Source organism: Barbus barbus (assembly GCF_936440315.1).
Source record: "Barbus barbus genome assembly, chromosome: 19".
NCBI lineage: Eukaryota > Metazoa > Chordata > Actinopteri > Cypriniformes > Cyprinidae > Barbus > Barbus barbus.
Window position 1 is genome coordinate 11,085,992 of NC_136747.1, and position 21,325 is coordinate 11,107,316.

A 21,325-nucleotide genomic window follows, 5' to 3' on the forward strand; every position below is an offset into this window, starting at 1 on the left:
AGTGACAGCAAAGACATTCATTATAACACAAAAGAATCTATTTCTATATATAAATGCCTCTTAAACAGTAAATTACAAACAAAACAAACAGTGGTTGGTAACTACAGACAATCTCTTCCTGTCAAAGTTAACAGCTTTTGGCAAGAATACACAGCAAAAGGGAACAAACAGTATTCTTACAATTAAAATTGAAGACTATACTCTAAAAATTCAAGGTTTTTATTGTCATTGATGGTTCCATGAAAAACATTGAATATGTATGAAATATTTCTATTGCACAAGGTTCTTTAGATTATTAAAATCTATAAGTTCTTATAAGAACTGTTCACTTTTGGAACCTTTCCACAAGACCCTGTCATTCCTAGAAACTTCAGAAAACCTCTCGAGTCTGCTTCGTCCAGAGGACCAGGTCAGGACTGCTTCCAGTTTTGTTAATAACCGTATCTACTGCACAATCTACCATTCAACTCTTCTGGAAATCTTTCTCTCTCATTGGAAGGCAAACTTGCAAAGTGCTCTGGAGCGAGAGACATTAACCTTGGCAACCTGAGACAGATACACACACATCATCTCTTTTTAATTTGATTAAAGCAAAGATTAATCCATTCATCATCTATTATTTTGTATCATTACAGGTCGAGCGTGCCATCGGCACAGAGGGCACAAACACTCGTACGTTCTTTGTTCTCGGCTCTCCTCACGCCTGCAGGCTGAGCGCTCGCGCGGGATACGCTGAATGTGTGGGCTGCGCTGGCTCAGGGGCCCGAGGGGGGTACTGTCGGTCAACACAGGGATGCTCGAGGCGCTCCAGAAATCACAGTGGTTGGCAGTGGACCAAAGCTAGCCTCCTCTTACGGTCCAGCTCCCTGTAGTATGGATAAACATTGTGCCTGTGAAGCCTGGCCCGCAGCCAGAAGCAAAGCTCGAGTTGTACAATGATTTCCCTTAATACTGGACAGCCTTGTTTACTTGCTAATCTGCAAACAGGCAAAATACAGCACGGCGTTTCGGCTACACTGGCCACTCGTATGCCATTTATAGCCTCCCCTGCCCCCACCTCGCACGCTTGGGTCGAGTTTTGACAGTTCCCTGCAGTGTTCACAAGCGTTCCTCAATGTGAGGAGGGTAAACACGCTCACAAAGAGAGAGATTTCCACATTCCTGCTAAACATGGGCTGTGTAAGAGCTGAGGTATTTACGGTTAACATCGACCTCAGGATAACGCTCTTTTCCACCAGTAGGACCAGATCATGTTTGTCAAGGAAAAGAGAAAAGAAGGCTTTATCTGACTCCGTCACACAGTGCCACTGTAAAAGAGCACACATGAAAGAAAGAAAAGGAGAAAAATCTCAGTTATTCATGCTGTTGGGTAAAAAATATGACAAGTATGCTTGATATGACAAGCTTCTTACAAGTATGTCAAAGAAAAAATGCCAGACTGCAGCTGCAGGTGAACATGTTCTGAACTGTGTCCCAACCTTTTTTGTCTTAAAGTATGTGCCCTCACAGCACAAATACCCCCTTCAGACCCCCTTAAGGTTTTATGAAACATAATTTAGCATTATCATTAGTTACGGATGTCACAATCAGGAAACTTTGGCTAATGAGAAAATGTCATTCAAATACATATTTTTCACATTACACCTTTTTTTTTTTTTTTACACATAACACTCTCTCTCTCTCCCCCTCTCTCTCACTCACTCACTCACTCACTCTCTATCATTTTGAAGGGAAGGGGTTAGGCATTTTTAGTTTATTTTAATGGCCTAAAACATATGCTATTATGCTATTTTATAAAACAAAATTCAATTAAACAATAAATAAAAATAAAAAAAACATTATTTTTATTATGAATATTAGAATACTAATAATGATAATAATAAATTAATTTTCATACATAATTTAAAATGGTCCAACATGTGGTTTAATAACCAAAAAAGCAAAGTATTAAAACATTTACAATTAGCCTATTGTTTTATTATAAAATGTTAGAATATTATCAAATAATAATAATCATCATCATAGACAAAAATATTTGCTATTATGAAAATAAATACTAAATAGAAATGTTTAAATTTTAAAACACTGTAAAAATAAAGCAAAACCCAAGCAAAATGCATTCACAGCACACATAAGCTTTGCTTATACATCGCCAAGACTGTCACGCAAACTGTAAATGGTGCGCACACACTTCAGAGATGTTCACACATTCATCATGAAATTATAATAGTAATCATATAAAATGGTGATTTGGCCTATCATTAATAACATTACAGTCACTTAAATTCAATATTGAAGTATCACTTAAACAAAACAGAAGCTAAACTGTTCCAAGTACCCCCTGGAAACTGCTTGGTTGTCCCAGGTTGGGAATCAGTTATGTATATTAACCTATATAGCTTAAGCCTCAAACATCGTCCCACTTCAGGAGAAATGAATGTGAAATATGGTCATGTGCATCTATGAGATGTGGCATCGGCACTCTACTTTTCAGTCTACATCCCACAGTATAGTTCACACAAAGATATGACCCACAAAAGCAACCGGCTAAAGACCCACCGTAGACTTTGCGTCACCTCCCCCAGCTGAGAGGCGCCATGACGGAGTACCTGAGCTGCATTCACAAAGCCAGCGCTGGGATGTTTAAGAGCCGCGTCGTGCGGCAGGCATAGCAACTGCTTTGATGGACTCAGAGAATTGATGTTTCTGTCTGACCTAATGAGCAATGGGAATACAGAGCTTGTTGCTGCTGCAAGCAATTCATTTAGCCACCCCTTTTGTCAGGAAAAAAGCGAGGTGATAGTGAAAGGAGGTGGCATCCATGTGAAAAAAAAAAAAAAGAGTCTTTATAAAGTCTACGTTGGCAACAATGACTGCTGATCACACTTGGTATTGTTCTATTCCCTGGATATTGAACTCATATTAATGCCTGTGTCTTCCTGCTGGCTGCCTGCCAGATTCAGATGTTGTCTTCAAGTCACGTCGGAATGGTCATATTTATGAGATGGGACGCTACAGTGTCGTATTAACCATCTGGAACATGTTTTTTTTTTTTTTTTAAAGGGATAGTTTAACAAAAATGAAAATTCTGCCATCATTTACTCACCTTCATGTCAAGTTTTTGTTCCTTTGATGAAAGTCAAAGGGGTTCAGCATTGGTTTAAAATTTCTTCAAAATATCAGTCTTTGTTCTTCAAGAAAGAGAGGCCATAGAGGTTTGAGGTGACATGAGAGTAAATGATGACAGCTGTTTTGGGTGAACTGTCCCTTAAGTTAACTTTTGAGTTGAGGGGTGTCAATCAGAGAATCGTGATGGGAAGTAATTGGTATTGATTATAAGAAGCACCCTTTCACAATGCCTACAGTATCATTTCAAAACAAATGTACAGAAAACCATGCCTTAGTTTCCCCAGTGATCAAGACATAATGATATAATAAGCCATAATAACTGTGAAGGCCAAACTTACTAAACAGTTACAGCACTTTAGTGCAAATTCTGTTGATTTTCCACCAAGATAATCTAATCCAGCTGGCTAAAATAGGAACAGTTTTTTAGACAATTACTTCTTGTAATGTTGGAAGCATCAGTAAGAACGTGTTGAAAGCAACAAACCTTTCATTTCCTGCATTGCACAAGATTGTTTATGAATATGAAGTTGCATTATAGCTATCTATTTATTAAGGAAATGTGGAAAACAATGTTATAAAGAAAACAAAATCTATAGAAGTCTCTCATGCTCACCAAGACTGCATTTATTTCATTTAAAGTACAGTAAAAAATATATAAAATAGTATTCATTAGTATTCAAAGCTGAATTTTCAATCTTCAGTGTCACATGATCCTTCAGAAATCGTTCTGCTGATTTGCTGCTAAAGAAAAAATTCCTGTTATTATTAATGTAAAAAAACTTGTGCTGCTTAATATTTATCAAACATATATTTAACACATCCTTGCTTGATAAAAGTACACATTTTCTAAGAAAACAAACAAAAAAATGTGACCCCGTCCATCCCCCCACCAACGTCACCCGCGTTCCCCAGGGAGCCATCACTAAGACAGAGACGCTCCCAATTACGCAGTGTGGGGGGTATTGGAGTGCCTCATAAAACTCCACACTTCATGAGATGGGGTTGATGGGTAAGAGTGCGTGTGTGCATGCGCGGGGTGCAGTGGGGGTGGTCGTCTTCCCCTGAACATCATGTCCTAACTGCCTCAGGCCAGGACAAAGACCCTGTCACTTGCGAGCGGGTTATGGACACTTATAAGGGGAGTTATGGTGGTTTCCACAGGTTTAATACCTTGGTGGACTCCACACAAAGCCGCCTAAGGGGCATAATAAAAATGGCAGGTGCGTGGTTAAGAGTGAGAAGTTGACTGGTTAGAAGCTCAAAGGAACACCACTTCCATTAATATGTGATCCGTTTACCAGCATTATGCATAGAGAGAGCGGTAACCCTCAATCTTCTGCTACAGAGCCTGTAGAACAATATATGCTGTACAATACAAAGGCAGGCTTGAAGTATATTAAGTAATGTTAATAACCTAAAGAATAACACTGCCTTGTCAAAGACAAAAATATATAATAATTACAATAATAATAATAATCATAATAGCAATAATAATCAGCAATTTGACACTTAAATCTAAACTCAGTTGTTTTAAACCTTACAAGTGAATTTGGGCATCACAACCTTGATATATACAGTGTAAAAAACAGATATTCATTTTGATATTGTATTTAACAGTGTTCAAATATTAGTGTTTAACTTTGAGAGTTAGATGATAGAAAAAATAGAAGTAATTAATAAACACACATATCCCATTTCAAATAAACAAACAAACAAACATAAAAAAAAAAATTATAATATGGGCCAATATCTAATATGGTACCAAAATTGTGTGTCCCTGAAAGCATTCAGAAGACTGCATAGAAAAGCCCAGGCAATTTCTTTATTTACATTATCGAAATGTAAAAAGCTGTTGCTATGTATATTGCTTACCAATCTGTATATTGCTTATCATTTTCTTGATTTATCCATGGCAGTCACATTGTGATTTAGTGAGTAACTGAAACAGGTGCATCTCCAAAACGGTAAACAAGACTGTAACAGCATGTAAACTCATTTTCCTTTGTTTTGGTGGTGGCATGTTGATTCTGTGCACGCACACTTGGTAAACAGCAGCAGATGCCCTGCTTAAGGTAGAGCCGGTGCCAGGGTACGGTTCCTTATGTAAATGTGAAAGCGAGAGGAGGTGTAGCTTAATGCCCTGCACAGCGATGGACGAGCGGCTTTCTTACAGCACAGAAAAACACAAGCCACAGAGACAAAGGGGGAGAGCAAGGAGCGAGAGAGCAAGAGTACAAACTGAAAAGAGAAGGTGAGAGAGAAAGACAGCGTCACAGCGAGATGGAGAGGGGTCTCGGCCACTCAGCACCTGAGGGTGAGGAAAGAACGCAAGGAGAAAGGGGACGGGGCTCTCATTGTTTCTGAGTGGCTGCAGGAGGGCCGCTGCTGTATTTATGACCGTCACGTAGTGCTCTAACCTCGCCAGGAATGACAGCGAGCCGCTGAAAGGGGGGTTAAGTTAACCACTGGAGTCTCAAGAGAGCTTCAGCCTCATTTTATCATATTACGGCAGCTTTTTATGCCAGTGGGCTTTTTTAGTGTTAATATTCAGCAAAAATCTGGAAAATACAACAAGAAAGAAAAAAAGAAATGGTGAAAACCTTTTTTTTTTATTATTTTAGCATTTTTTCATAGCTAAAGTAAAAAAAAAAAAGCAACTATTAATATAAAAATGAAAAATAGCTGTTTCACATTGAAAAATAGCTCAACGTATTGAAGCTCAATAATAGCTCAGCAAATTGAATGATAAATATCTGTATTATTATTATTATTATATAAAAAAAGAAAAAATGTATTTTAAAATGTCTTAAAAGGCATTGTACAGTATAATAATATATTATTAAATATTTTCATTGTATATTTTGCTGATAACCAAAAGCAACTGTAATTAATTTAACTGTTATTTTATATATTACAGATAAAAAACTAAAGGCTAGCTGATTTTAAAAATGTTGTTTTGCAGATCCCTAATAGGCAGACAGCTGTGAAGCAAACAAGCAACAGGGTATGTATAAATAACGACTGAAACAAAGCGAGAAAGAGTGTAAGATGGGGGGAGTTGGCCGAGTCATTTGTGCAGTGTTTCCTGTCACTACGTGCTGTGAGGTAGTGCCAAAACCCGAACCCCTCGCTTTCACAGTTCCTCGAGTTACACGAGAGACTTCAACACACACACACGAGCCCCCAAGCACAGAGAGGAGGAGCAGCCTTGTGGGTTTGGCGGAACCGATTGCCGTCCTTCCAAACAGAGCAAAGTTCAGCGGCCGTAAGAGGAGCGCAGCCGCCTCTGCTGCCCCTCACATGACCGCCTTATTGTTTACTCCAGCCACAGGCATTCAGAGGAGACTGGGAAGTCTTTGTAGGGAAGAAAAGCACAACGTGGCCCACATGTCCCTTAAGGGGGGGGGGGGGGGGGGGGGGGGGGGGGGGGGTTGGGCTGTCATGAAGGGAGACTTTACCCGTTGTCACAGCCACAAAGAGAAAAAAAGGATCTCAGAGAAAAAAGGGCTCTGAGCTGTTCTGCTCACATGCTTAGTTCACATGCTTAGCTGTTCTGCTCACATTGCTCACAAAATGTGAAGATCCGCACCAGCAGCTCTTGAGAAGAGCTCAGAATCATCTTTCACTCATATTTAAGTACTGCTTGCTGAGCATTGTTTTAAGGCTTGGCAAAAGTACTTTGGCATCAAGTCTATACTAAAACATAAAAAAAGTTACTAAGTTACCGATTTGCTACCCTGACTGACAGACTGCTGCTTTGTATGCTCACATCTGGATTTGTGCATAAACTCTGTGAAGATCTCTTTACCATCGCAGTAATGAGGCTGTGCATGCCGATTATGTCTTAAGTGAATGTAAACAAATTAGAAAACAAATCTATGCATTAGGTCTTGTGGTTTAAACACAGCTTAATTAAACCTGCTCTTGTCTACCATGTCATTAATTAATCTACAATTTCAAGAAAAATAGAAAAACACTCACTGTTTTTATTTCTTTATCCATTTTATTGAAAGGTTTACTTGATTACTTGTATGAAGACCTGAAATGGTTTAATTCACTTAGAAATACTTAAAAGCTACATGTTACTGAAATTTTATTATTTTTTTTATATTTACACTACTGTTGACAAGTCTGGGGCCAGTAAATTTTGTTTTTTAAGAAATTAATACTTTTATTCAGCAAGGATGCATTAAAAAGATCAAAATTGACAGTTAAGTCATTTATGTTACAAAAGATTGATATTTCAAATAAATGCTTAAAATGATATAATAATATAAAAGTTTAAAATACATTCTTTTGAATTTTTGTATTCATATTTTGCTTGCACAAAAATATTAAGCAGCACAACTGACACTAAAGATTGAAGTAATGATGCTTAAAATTCAGCTTTAGTACATTTTTAAATATTAAAATAGAGAAGTCATTTTAAATTGTAATAATATTTCACAATATTTACTGTTTTTTGATAAAATACAGCATTTTGAAAGAAAAATAAATCTTACAGACCCCAAACTTTTAAACATGTGTACATTCATTTATCTAATAGCATTTGTGTGTGTGTGTGTGGTACAAAATTAGTATTGATATTGGTATCAACTCTGTCATTCATATTTGAAAACAATTAGTGCAGCAGAGGACAAAAACCAAAACGTGAGAACTACAGTATCATAGTACTCTAAAATTATGAGCTTCGAATTATGCATAATAACAGGAAGAGTTTGACAGTAATTGTCTTGAAATGTATTGTTGAAGCTGAATAATTTGTTTAAAAATGCTGCTGAGATGAGTGCGGCAGCGCTGGGCGAGATGAATTTAGAGATGCTTCTCAGAGAGGGTTTTAACAAGCTGACTGTCAACAGTTATTGTTAGTATGGTAAAGCTACGGTGGCCGAGAGAGCTCAATGCGCTGCAAATAGATAAAACACCTGCAAATAAAGAAAACAACTTCCTCAATTTGACAACACACACGCTACAGATGCTCACAACACAACCAAACAAAGAAACACACTGCAAATAGAAAAAAAACGCATGCAAATTAAGAAAACAACTTTCGTCAATTTGACAACACACACACGCTGCAAATGCTCACAACACAACCAAAAGAAGAAACGCACTGCAAATAAAAGTTATTTGGTTGTGTTGTGAGCATTTGCACCACCTGCTGTCAAACTGATGAAGATGTTTTCTTGATTTGCTGGTGCTTTGTCTATTTGCATGTGTTTTCTGAAGTTGCAGCGCGTTGAGCTCTCTTGGCCACCGTATAAAGCACCTCTCTGAGAAGTTCAAAATTTATTCACTTTTTAGCTTAAAAATATGTGGATAACCTCACTAACTGACCATCCTGAGACATTCCTACAAAAACTGACTGCAGTTGCTCTTGGAAGTCGTAACACAAAATCTAATAAATTAATTTTCAAAATGTTGTTGATCAGAAAAAAGAAAGGAAAAAAGTTTATATTAACTAGTGCACATGGAAAGTTGCCGTGCCACTGTGCAACAGGCATGTTATGAAGCTCCTGAGTTTGAATGATGAATCTAAGAGCTGGCAATAACAATGATACTCCATCCCTTGGGCAATATAACGAAACCTCAGTGCAAAGGCTCTGCAACATCTAATACGTATGGTGTTTCAGCAGACACTCTTTAAACATCTGGAACATTCCCTCTCTAGTGCACTGCATTGTTGAAGACCAGCAAGAGACCAAGAATAGTATGAGCTAACTTCAACTTGAGCAGCGATGAGCCCTTTAAAGTGGTTAGTCTTTGCCCACTCTGATGTCTGTGGTCACTAAAGACCTTCCATATGAAAATGTGTTATGCAAGGGTGGGAATTAGGAAACAGTATCAAAGCATGCAGGAATAAATCAGTCACAATCATAACATCTAATCCATACAGTGTTGTTTTGGTTTATGCTCATAATATTGGCTTTATAAGCCCTAAACCTGTGGGAGAGGGATATAGATTTTGCAAACAACCTTTGTAATCACATTAAAGCAGCAGATATGCTTTTTTTCTTTCTCAGTGTAGTTGTATGAGAAAAACATAAATTCTTATATATAAGACTTTGAGAATAGTTCAATAAACACCATATACATCTCTGGGTCCACTTTTAAATATATAATCTTAGAGGCCAAATTAAAGTTACAGCATTAAAAACAAAAACTCTAGTTGTTATTTTAGTATTATTTATATACTATATTATTTACTAATATTTTGAATTAGTCTTTATTTCAATAGATTTAGTTCTAATTTTTTTTTCCATCTAATAATTATATTTTCTTTAAATGCTGCTTTATTTTAATTACTTAAAATATATATATTTTAAGTCATTGTTATATCAATACATTTTAGCCAAAAAGGTTTATTTATTTATTTTTTTAATTTAATTGAACCTTCTGTCATCATGGCCCTGTCACACATTGTTTAGTAAAACAGGAAGTACCACCTCAAACTCATGCCATTAGTTGTGCTATAAATTGAAAAGTCCTTAAAAACAGAGCAATGTTTTGAAAACACCACAGAGCCACATTGTTTATGCTCTTCCAGGAAGTCAACCTAAGAATGGCTTACTGTCTGCACATTCAAATTGGATAGGAGAAAGTTATGTATTTTAAAAGTAGAAAAAAAAAATCATCTATCCTTCTACTCTGTTCTATTACTCTTTACCATTGTCACGGTCACATCTGCACCCTAGAGTCTCCCTATTCTCAACTATGACATAATTGGTGAGTGCCACCCAAATTAAATCGGAGACAATTATGACACCCCCATGCAGAGAGCTTAATTAGTACATCTCCATTTTAATTAATAAAGGCTTTCAGCTCGACAGAGATCAATAATTTATGTTACCAACTACACTGTCAAAACTGATAGGTATAATTAGAAATGCATAATATGTTACGCAGGTTTATTTTAATAGGACACACTTGAGTAACTCAACATCATGATGCCCCCCTGCCAGAGAATCTTTGCCCCAAACCACAACTCAAACTGTATTAGTTCCTCTCAGGAGCCACAAGAGGAGACGCATAAAGACTACACTAAATTACCTTACCAAACAGAGCAACAGACCCATTTATATCCAGACGTTTACCTGTAACCAACCATTTTTGTCAGATTAACTCTTATAGCTTATATTATTTACTTGTAATGACGCATTGTGATTTTAATTAATATTAAATGAAACTAGTACTTTCACAGAGTAAAATATTGCCATTGTTATGTATTTTCTTAATGCAATGTAATTATAGGCTTACAATTTTGATTTAATTACTTTACATTTTATCAAGGTTTCAAACAGTTGAAATAATTCATAATAATTCATATTTTATTCCGTAAGAATTATATAATATTTCACATAACTCTTACTTAAGACCATTCTTTTCAGTCTTTAAAAAAAAGTGGTGATTTCAAAAATATATAATTATAATAATTATAAATTAATATACAAAGTTGTTTTATTTAAATCTCCAGTAATACTTAACAATAAGGATTAATTTGTTAACATAATCAACAATGGAAAACTACGGACAGTGAAAAAGCAATATTTAGTTAAATATTAAATGTCAACATTTACTAATACATTAATACAATCAACATTTACTAATACATTAATACAATCAAAAGTTGTATTTCTTAATATTATTCAATGGACCTAATTATTATTTTTTTGTTGTTAACTAATTATAACAAATGCATTGCTCATTGTTAGGTAATGCAACTTATATAAACTAATGTGAGCTTATTGTAAATTGTTACAGAATTGAAAAAATAAATTAATAATATTATTTGTAAAATCTCACAAACCCCTCTGTAATATCATTCTGAATCCCCGTTTGTAAATCTCCAATAAACACTATATACATCGGAGTAGTTTAAAATCAAATCTTAGAGACCAAAGTGCAGTATTAAAAAAATAACTCTAGCAGTGTCATTTTAGTCATATTTATATACTATTATATATTATTTACTAATATTTTTGAATTTGATTTTATTTTTATATTTTCAGAATCTCTGTTTGTGAACACTGAATGACAGTCCATTTTCAAAAGAAAAAAGGCAAAGTCAAAACCGTGATGTTAAAGTCATTACCATTATTGCCTCTACAGCACATAACATATCAATTCACACATGCGATCAATTCATCCTTTCACGCTCATCTGCATTGCAGCCTCTTAAAATAATGAGACAACCCATTCCAGAGCCTCCAACAATGATTCAAGCATAGAAGCACTGCATATGATCTCAGTATTGATGTGATATTTTTTCTTGATCATAATGCTGAGAATGCCACAGGCACTCTTAAAACACCTGCAAATTGGCAGCACACAATGAGAAGCTATACTGCAATTACATTTGAAGTAGTCCCTGCACCGCTGACGGATTTACATTGTGATTTACAGTAACGTGACTGTCAGAGTAACACAGCTGGAACATTTGTTTCTACTCCCATGACTGCAGTATAGAAGTGTTAAATTCATAAAACGAGGCGATACTTCATTATTTACAACATTAATAAATGTAAATAGACTTGTTTTGACAGCTTTAAAATTGACAGGCTGGCAACACATCAGGGATTGTCATAACTGAACGCAGCGTATTGCACATGTACACAAATTATTGTAACTAGAAAGGCTGATGAAATCATGCTTTGATGTTTTAAACAAATGACTCTTTTCAGACAGGAATCTTCAGAGAGGTTGGATGTTAATGGGAAGCCCTTTCTAATCTGGTGTGTTTGGTATCGAGCTGCGGAAAACACTAGAGCTCTTCTCATTGGTGACTTGAATCATCTTGTGAGGACAACCCAACAGCTTGTATTATTGCTTTGAAAGACACAATCCTCTCTTGGCCACTCCCCCTCACAGATATTCAGGGATTTTTAATTAAACCACTAATTTGTAACTTCCAGCACTTTTCATTCCAAACCATCACAGGTGGTCCAATTTCCAAAGCCTTGACATGCAAGCGGCCAGTGATTTAAAGCTTCTAATGGAAAACGCTATTATTGCTTAGCAATGAAAGAAAAACTATTCACGGATGGCCTTTTTTTACACAATTTCCAGATGACTGATTTTAAAGTTTGGGCTTAACAACATAGCCTCAACATAAAAACCATATTTTTGCATGCATTTTGCCATTAAACTAGACCTAATTCTTTCATTTTTAAACAGAAAACAAAATAATAATGTAGTTTTATTGGCTTGAGTAACTAAGGGTGAAATTGTTGCACTATTTTCACAAAGGTTTTTGAGCTGAAAAACTGTGCTAGTCACTGACCACCTACTACTGAGTTTAACTAGGTGCATCTGAAGGGTAGTCATTGTCATTTTTTGAGCACAATCAGCCTTTGAGAGCATAATAAACAGCCTTTTATATGCAAACTGTTACAAAAATTGATTGCATCGTCCACAACCAGCTAACTTGCAAGATAGAAAACGGTGCAATAAAAACTGCATTTATCATCAATTAACGTGTTTACCTTATTTTGTATGTTGCCGTTTTATTAATTTATCTAAAACAATGAAATTAAGTACCTCAAAACTAGTGCTGTCAAATGATTAATCGCAATTAATCGAATTCAAAATGAAAGTTTTTGTTTACATGTGTGTACTGTGTATATTTATATAAATACACACACAGTACATTTTAAAAATATTTACATGTATATATTTATATTCATATAATTTATATTGTATATATTGTATATGTATAATTTTTCTTAAATATATACATGCATGGGTCTGTATACATAAATATACACAGTACACATACATCTATGTAAACAAAAACGTTTATTTTGGATGCAATTAATTGCGATTAATCATTTGACAGCACTAATATACACATGTAAATACATGTAAATGTTTTCTAAATATATACTGTATGTGTGTGTATTTATATATACATCATAAACGTACACAGTAGACACACATATTATTTAAATAAAAACTTTTATTTCTGATGCGATTAATAGCAATTAATTGTTTGACAGCACTATTCAAAACTGAACAATTCCCCCATAAATGTTTAACCCTGTAACGCCTGATATATGAAATTATATATATTTTTAAATGAAATAGTTTATTGAAGCTTTTTTTTTTTTTTTAGACAAAATAAAAGTTTGCATGTGTGTTAGTGCTGTGCAATTATTTGCATGCGATTGTCATGCTCATCTCGTCAGTAAAGCCGGTTCCATGATTGGTAGTAAATCGCCATCACCTGCTTTCATTTACTACCAATCATGGAACCGGCTTTACTGACGAGATGCACATGACAATAGCATGCGATTAATTGCATAGCACTAATATATGTTTTTGTTGTTTTAATGCATATAGGAGAATATGGAGCTCAAAAGCACAAAGTCCTAAGCAAAATTTTGCCCTTTGGTCCAGATGCTGATATTTATATGGTCAAAAAGAAAGATAAAATTCTGACTGCTTGTAATGTAAATCAATGAGATATTTATAACAGTATAACAGACTACTTACATAAAATGCATAAATATCAGTGACCCATATGTCTCATGTTCATCATATGTTCATCTTACTTTGAAGTTATTCTTAAATTTACTTCATTAAATTCTTTAAAGATTTCACAGCAAAAAGACACATCAACCATCCTGAAGGGAGATGTTTTTACAATTTTACTAAAAGGTCTTTTACTTGCGAAAAAAGTATGAAATATCACTGACAAAAAGGCATGTATTAGATCATGTACAACAGGTTTTCAAAGTTTTGATCATGTTGATAAATTAGAGGCCTTTGAAATTTGTGTATCAAATATGAACCAGTAGGCTTAGGGTTAAAGCCATTTGTTATTACATTAAACTTTGCACTTGTACTGCTGATGTATCTGGCTATGTCATTCTATTTTTATTGCATGCTTCTAGGAACAACGAGTTTATACCCTTCATTCACTGACTACTAAAACAACCACATCCCATTTTAACACAGTGGATTCTTTCATTCTTGTAGGATGGCACACACTCAGGCATGTATTTTGTAGCTTGCTGTATGTTGAGCCAATCGGATAGGAATGGAACTACTATTTTAAAACTGTTTCAATCATTGTGAAGTTCATGGAAGTCTGAAAAAAGAAAACAACATGCTGTGTCCAGTCTGATAAGACACCCAGGACCAACACCAGGCGCTGTGTTGTTTGCTGTGAGAGCGCTAGAAAGAATCCAGCATCGCAGAACTCCAGATTTTGCAAAGAGTGGTGTTTTTCAGATGGTAATCACATGCTCTCTAAAGTTGCAGCCCAACCACCATCCGCTTTCTGAGGGAACTGTTTTCTTTGGCAGCCAGTAAAGCTGCTCTACTGAGAGAGCATACTGTCCGACCAGAGCAGCCCCCTCCCCGGTTTATCCACCCACCACTTTGACACAGCACATCCCAACACTGGATCAACAGGAGGCTTGTTGTTAAAGAAAAAAGCAACAACAAAGGTTACACCCATATTTCAAGCAATATGGCTGTATGAGAGGTTATAGGAAACCTAGTCATTTGGTTGCATTCATTTCCGTAGCTTTACCACAGTAATGCAAAAGCTTATTTTGATGGACTCGGGGGATTGAGCTCCAGGTTTATTTGGAGAATCCTCCAGTGTGGTTTCCTGACCACTGTTTCTGCTGCAGTCTCCCACAGGTGAATATAGGGCTGGGCGATATGTCGAACGCAATATTCATGCGCATCTTGTCAGTAAAGCCGGTTTCGTGATTTGCGGTAAATCTCCATCAGCTGCTTTCAAATGGAGCAGCATTTAATACACAGAGCTGTATATCACTGACAAGCAACGCAATATTGCTTTCATTATCGCAGATGAATCACCTTCGATAATGAACGCGATATTGCGTAGCTTGTCAGTGAACTACATCTACATCTGAAAACTATTGGTCCATTGGTGATGGAGATTTACCGCAAATCATGGAACCGGCTTTTCTGATGAGATGCGCATGAATATCGCATGCGATCTATCGCCCAGCCCTAGGTGAATATAAGCTATATTTCAGAACCCATAAACAATGATTCACGATTACAAATCTCTTATTTTAAATGTTCAAACATGTAACCTTGTTAACACACTTAAAGGGTTAGTTCACCCAAAAATGAAAATTACTCCATGATTTACTCACCCTCAAGCCATCCTAGATGTGTATGACTTTCTTCTTTCAGACGAATACAATCGGGAGTTATATTAAAAAATCTCCGGGCTCTTCCAAGCTTAACAATGGCAGTGAATGGTCCTCGAGATTTTGAAGCCCAAAAAGTGCATCCAGCCATCATAAAAAGTGGTCCTCGAGATTTTGAAGCCCAAAAAGTGCATCCAGCCATCATAAAAAGTGCTCCACACAGCTCTGGGAGGTTAATAAAGGCTTTCTGAAGTGAAATCGATGCGTTTGTGTAAGAAACGTGTAGAAAAGTCTAAATTAAAATAATTATTTTGTTTTTTTGTGTAGTGTCCAAAATTTTCATTTTGGTGCATGACTAATGGAAAAGACTGGGAAGGACATACTTCAAAGATTTCTGTTCCATAGAAGATAGAAAATAAACAAATTTGGTTCATCTTTTTGAAGGGGAGTAAATAGTGACCATATTTTTTTGGCTGAACTATTCTTTTGAAAAACTAATGTTGCTCATACTTGGCAGTATGTCACTTCACTTTTTCACAATTCCACACACACACACACACACACACACAATTATTAATTTCAAGCTCAAAATTAGTCTGGTGGAGGTCTGCAACATTAAAAATCAGACAGTTCTTGTTCAAATAGGTTACTTCCTGCCATAGAAAAAAGTATAAAGCTGCTGTAGATTTATGTTGTACACTAATAGAAAGAGGAACCAAAATGGTTTCCACATACAGCATTTCTCAATCTTTTAATAAACCTCTCTTTCAGCAAAGCTGCCGGGGTAAAGAGAGGTCAGCAATCACGTTGGGTCAACTAATATACAAGACAGAGAATGCTCGTGGTGGAACTCTGTAAACAAATATGATGAACTAAGCTATTCAGTATCCAATAACGAACACTAAAACAGCTGACGTGAGATGGGAAACGTGTGATCCCCTTCACCCCCCCCCCCCCCCCCCCCCAGACCTGCAGGTCACCAAACAAACCCCAGCACACTCTCTATTGTACACTGATTGAACACAAACCAAGTGGCTACTTACACGCTCCAGTCCTGTGATATTAAAGTGTTACTGTATCTAGGTCACTGCTGTTTGCAATCACAACTTCAAGAGTGTGCGACCTGAGGCCGGATTCACGAAAATCTTCTTAAGAAATAAGTTAAGAAATTTCTTAAGATAAATTATACGAAGTTCGTAAGAATGTTCTTAAGTGCAATTCTTGAAAAATTCTTAATAAGTTCTCAAATATATTCTTAAGAACATCTTAATTTTTTTCTAAAGAAGAAAATGACAGTCTAAACTCTTTATTGTCTTTTTGCGCTTCCTGCAGATTACCCTAATAATCATAGTAAGCACGCACACTTTTTTTGTCGCGATTTTGACTGGCGCTCAGCTTTACATTTGTTAATGCGGCATGTTTTTGAACAGCCTGTCTCAAGCCGCAGCGATCTGTTTGATTCAGTTCTGTAGTGCTGTGCTGTGTTTTTGCTCTCATCCGAGTGAACGCTTCCGGTATGTGTGTCCGCGTTACACAGTCATATGCGCTGCGTACTGCAAAGATTATGTCGTATTTATAAGCTAAAATAATAGCGTCCAGTTAAAGTTACCTATCTTACTCGTTTTTGTAGAGATGCTACTGAGTTTTGAAGTTAGCAAAAAGTAGTGTCACACACAGGCTAATCATGACCGATCATTGTTTACAATATCAGTCATCGCTGTCGCTTCAGAAAACTCGCGCACATCGCTATTAATAGTCTATGTATTAGGCTATATGTAGCTAACGTTGTTGTAATGCTTAAATATAACAATTATTTTGAAATAACCCAATAAATTAATTAAATAATTCTTACTGTTTTGGATTTAAGACAAGTCTGGGGCTTTCCTAAATTTAAGAAGTTATTTACGATGATTTTTAAGAAGATTCTTTTCAAGAATTTGAATTCTTCTTCATTTTTGTCTTAAGAACAATCTTAAGAAAAATGATAAGAATATTCTTAAGAAAAATGTTTGGGAATACAAAATATTCTTAACTTTTTTCTTAAGTTAAAAAATAAGAAGAAAATGGCAGTTAAGAAGAAATTTCTTCTTAAGAATGTTTCGTGAATCGGGCCCCAGGTCTCCAATCACAAGCAAGTATCTGGATCACCTTCCTCGCAACAGTTTCTGTGTTCATCTACTTGACTGCATGGCACTCATGTGATTTCATACAATAGCCTCTTGGCCTATGGGATCTTGGTCTTCTCTGGCGCTTTATAAAAATCATTCGTCGCAAGGCTCTATATATTGATTTTGACATGTTGGAAACACTTACAATAACAGGGAAGCTAATCCTCATGTTACTTTGGTACAAGGGATTGATCAACTATCCTGGACTTGAGAAATGCAAAAGAAACCAAGGAACACTATCCAGAACTTTGTCTGTGTTTGTCTAAACTGGCCGGCCCTGCCAAAAGAAAGGCACCATAATTATTTTGAGATATTTAAACTTGTGGTTGCTTCATGTCCAAAATAGTGACTAATAGACCTCAGAGCTCAACGTACACATGTTTTGAGGTTTGAGTTGTCCAAAAGAAACACAGAAAAGAAAATATATGAGCAAACATGGTTACACGCACTGTGAAGCACACAAATCTAAAAATTGGTTCGATTTTAGCCAGGATATGATCATAATGAATTGTCTGCCTAGAGGTGCATGATACAGTTGAAAGGTTTGGGGTTTGTAAGATTTTTGAAAATGTTTTTGAATCTCTTAGGCTGTATTTATTTGATCAAAAATACAGTAAAAACAATAATACTATGAAATGTTATTACATTTAAAATAAATGACATGGTAATATTTTTAAAAGTGTCATTTATTCCTGTGATGCAAAGCTGAAATTTCAGCAGCCCTTACTCGAGTCTTTAGTGTGACATGATCCACAAATATGAAATGTTTCTTTTTATATATATATAACTTGGAAGTTGATGTTATTTTATGTCATGTTTATAATCTGTTCAGAAAACTAATTGTATAGAACCATAGCACAACCAGCAGTGCAGTCTCTCAAGATGTAGAGGTAGCAAGACAAACATCATTTGTTGTACATGAAGGAATAATCACCATTTTCTGCATTAAAAATAATGAGCTTCATAACTGGAGCACCACTGAGGTGATCAATACAACACCTAGGGACATCTGTAGTCAACCTATAGCAAATCAAACATGCAAGGCCAATTAACGCAGACAGAAATCATAAACATCTTTCTCAGCCATTAAATAAATTCATTGCTCAGTGAGACTTTTTTCCTGAATGAACAAATAGAATATAAATTGAGCTAAGAGATCAATAATAATTCATCAACAAATAAATATTGAGTCGATATCAGGCCTCAGTGTAGTAATAGAGCTATCGGACAGCAGATGCTTCATGTCAATTGAATTGCCGATTGATTTTTGGGATCTAAAAAGTAAAAAGTCACACTAAAAAGACTGTGTTTGTGTGTGTTAAAACATGCTTCAAATTACCTGTGACAAACAAAGGAATACAGCTGTTACAATGTTTTTGTAGTTCTACAGCTTGCTGCATGCTAGAAGTGGCAGAAAAAAAGGTGCAAATGCTGTAAAGCGTTTAGACCACAGGATTCACAAACCACAGACGAGCTTGTATCAATATACTGGTGGTCTTCGTTTCGCTTAGAACACATTGTGTAGTGAATATAAAACAGTAAGTCATAAAATTAAAGGACAATTAATGCTGAAAATTCAGCTTGGCCATCTCAGAAATTAATTGCATTTTAAAATATATCGAAACAGAGAACACTTATTTTAAATTGTAATAATATTTCACATTATAATAGTATTTTTGATCAAATAAATGCAGCCTTGGTGAGCATAAGAAACTTCTTTCAAAAATATTACAATCTTATTGACCCCAATCATTGTGATATAAACAGTGGTATATATACTACAATATGCCATTACCAAATTACTTCCATATTTTTGTACTTTTAATATGCATATTGGGGGAAAATATTTCAGTAGCTTCTGAAAAAGCAATAAAAAAAATAAATAAATAAACACTTTTTGTCCAAATTTTTTGTCCACTTATTTGTCACTTTTGCTAAAAAAAAATCTATAATTAACTAAGGCCAGATCAACCCATTTAAATAATGAAAAAGCTAACATCTCACCTGTACTACAATCTAGTTCTTATTTAGCACATACAGCATGAACACAAAAATGAAGTAAACGATAACATACATCATTCCTTCAGTTCTCATCTGTGTCTGTAGGGGGCGCTCATCCCGCAGTCTTACCTGGCTTGTGGTACGTCGATGCTGGAAGAGACCACCTTGCGTTTTTGTTCCAGCAGAGAAACGGAGCGGGTGTGATCTTTCTCCGGCTCCAGCGCCCGACCCGTTCGCTTGTGCTCCAGCACCCGTGGCTCCTCTGTGCTCTCCGGGCTGAGGGAGGGTGCCTCTCCTCTCTGCACGCCCCCATTCTGGCCCTGCGTGGGCCCATCCCGCTGGCCACCATTACAGGTGCTCTGCAGAGAAAAACAAATTTGAGTTTCTTCAGTCTTAACTGTGTTAATAGTCTCTCCACGTGGCTCCCGTCAATGAAGCCCAATTTACACCTACGGGGGCCGTTAATGGTATAGACCCCTGCCGCGAGGCTTGTTTGCTTGCAATCACAGAGCATTAGGCTGTATTTAAGCTGTTGGTAATTAATGCACCGGTCAATACAAACACCTGAACAATGCTTTGGATGGAGAAATCCGATTCGCTCATCTGCAGGCTCGTTTGTTTATAAGATCTCTGCGCTGCTGACAAAAGAAAAAAATCCCCCTCGCTCTGTCATTTCCCCCTTAGCACAACAAGCCACCATCCGTGACCACACTAATGCAAAGACGAGCAGCTTTTCCTCTTGCATGTCTCATCTGCACAGCAGCCGTAGACTTTTCTATTGCACTGTGACTAAAGCTGCGGTACACTAAACCGCATGCTACAGAGAGGGCAAACAGGGGCCATCACTGTATGATCTAACAGTGAGCGGCGTACAATCCAGATCATTATCTTACCGTAACGCGATTAGTTTGACTGAGGAGAGAGTAAACGCCCATCATGCTGGGCTTTGAGCAGCTGTGAGTTTCCACGCTATAATGAAGTTAAAAATAAAATGGATGGATTACCTGGCTCAAATACTGATCCAAGAAACTCTGCTGATAAGGGCTAAAAACGGTAAATAAAATACAAAATTGAGGATTACATCACTAGTAGTGAAGTGTGGTATTTTAATACGCTTTCTTTTTATTTATGTGCCAACTGCCTTATTTACTCATGCTCATGTTGTTCCAAACCTGTATGACTTTGTTTCTTCTGTGGAACACAAAAAGAGAAATTTAGGAGAATGTGCTGGCTGCTCTTTTCCATGCAATAACAATAAATTAGGATTAAGCTTTTAAGCTTTAAAATAGTGATATTAAAGCACCATAAAATATATTACAAACATGGTCTATATAATTTATGCATGATATTCCAAATCCTCTGCTGCCAAACAATAAGCTTTGGGTGAAAAACCAGGGACGCACAATAGGTTATCAGCCAGTATTAGAGATTTTATAATATATATATATATATTTACTAGATATTCATATTATTGGTTATAAAATTGGATATGTAATTGTGAATATAATTTTCATGTTGGTGTTAACACTCACTTAAAATTTTACATTTAAAAATGCTAAATATTTAATACCACTGTAAAATGTAATCTAGCAAATCTCAAAATTAGTATCCATTATAATGCTGAGATGTCTTGATTCATTTCAAGCATTTAAAATCTATGCTTTTATTCTTTGTTTTGTTTTTTCAATAATTTAGAAATGTAATATCTGCCATTCATCAGCTATCTGTATCAGGCAGAATTTTACTACTGGTGCTTCATTGAAAAACAGACTAAAAGAGTGAATAGTGACAGAATTTAATTTTTTTGAGGTTAACCCTTTCTTTAAACCTCGCATAGGGCAGGAATAATGCTATTTCATGAACAAGAAAAATGCCAGGCTTTGGCATATTTTC

At 36.1% G+C, this 21,325-nt stretch overlaps 1 protein-coding gene across 4 annotated transcripts in view; it reads right to left on the reverse strand.

Moving 5' to 3' along the window:
* Nucleotides 1-21,325, reverse strand: part of LOC306885474 (zinc finger protein 704) — a 42,018-nt gene that overhangs the window by 17,159 nt on the left and 3,534 nt on the right. For all 4 annotated transcript variants that reach the window (XR_013785543.1, XM_079442017.1, XM_079442019.1 and 1 more), the window contains exon 2: nucleotides 19,562-19,791. Coding sequence is in view for 3 of the 4 variants with exons in the window: in XM_079442017.1 (XP_079298143.1) it covers nucleotides 19,562-19,791 (230 nt within the window). In the remaining variant the exon portion in view is untranslated. The remainder of the gene's footprint in view (nucleotides 1-19,561; nucleotides 19,792-21,325) is intronic.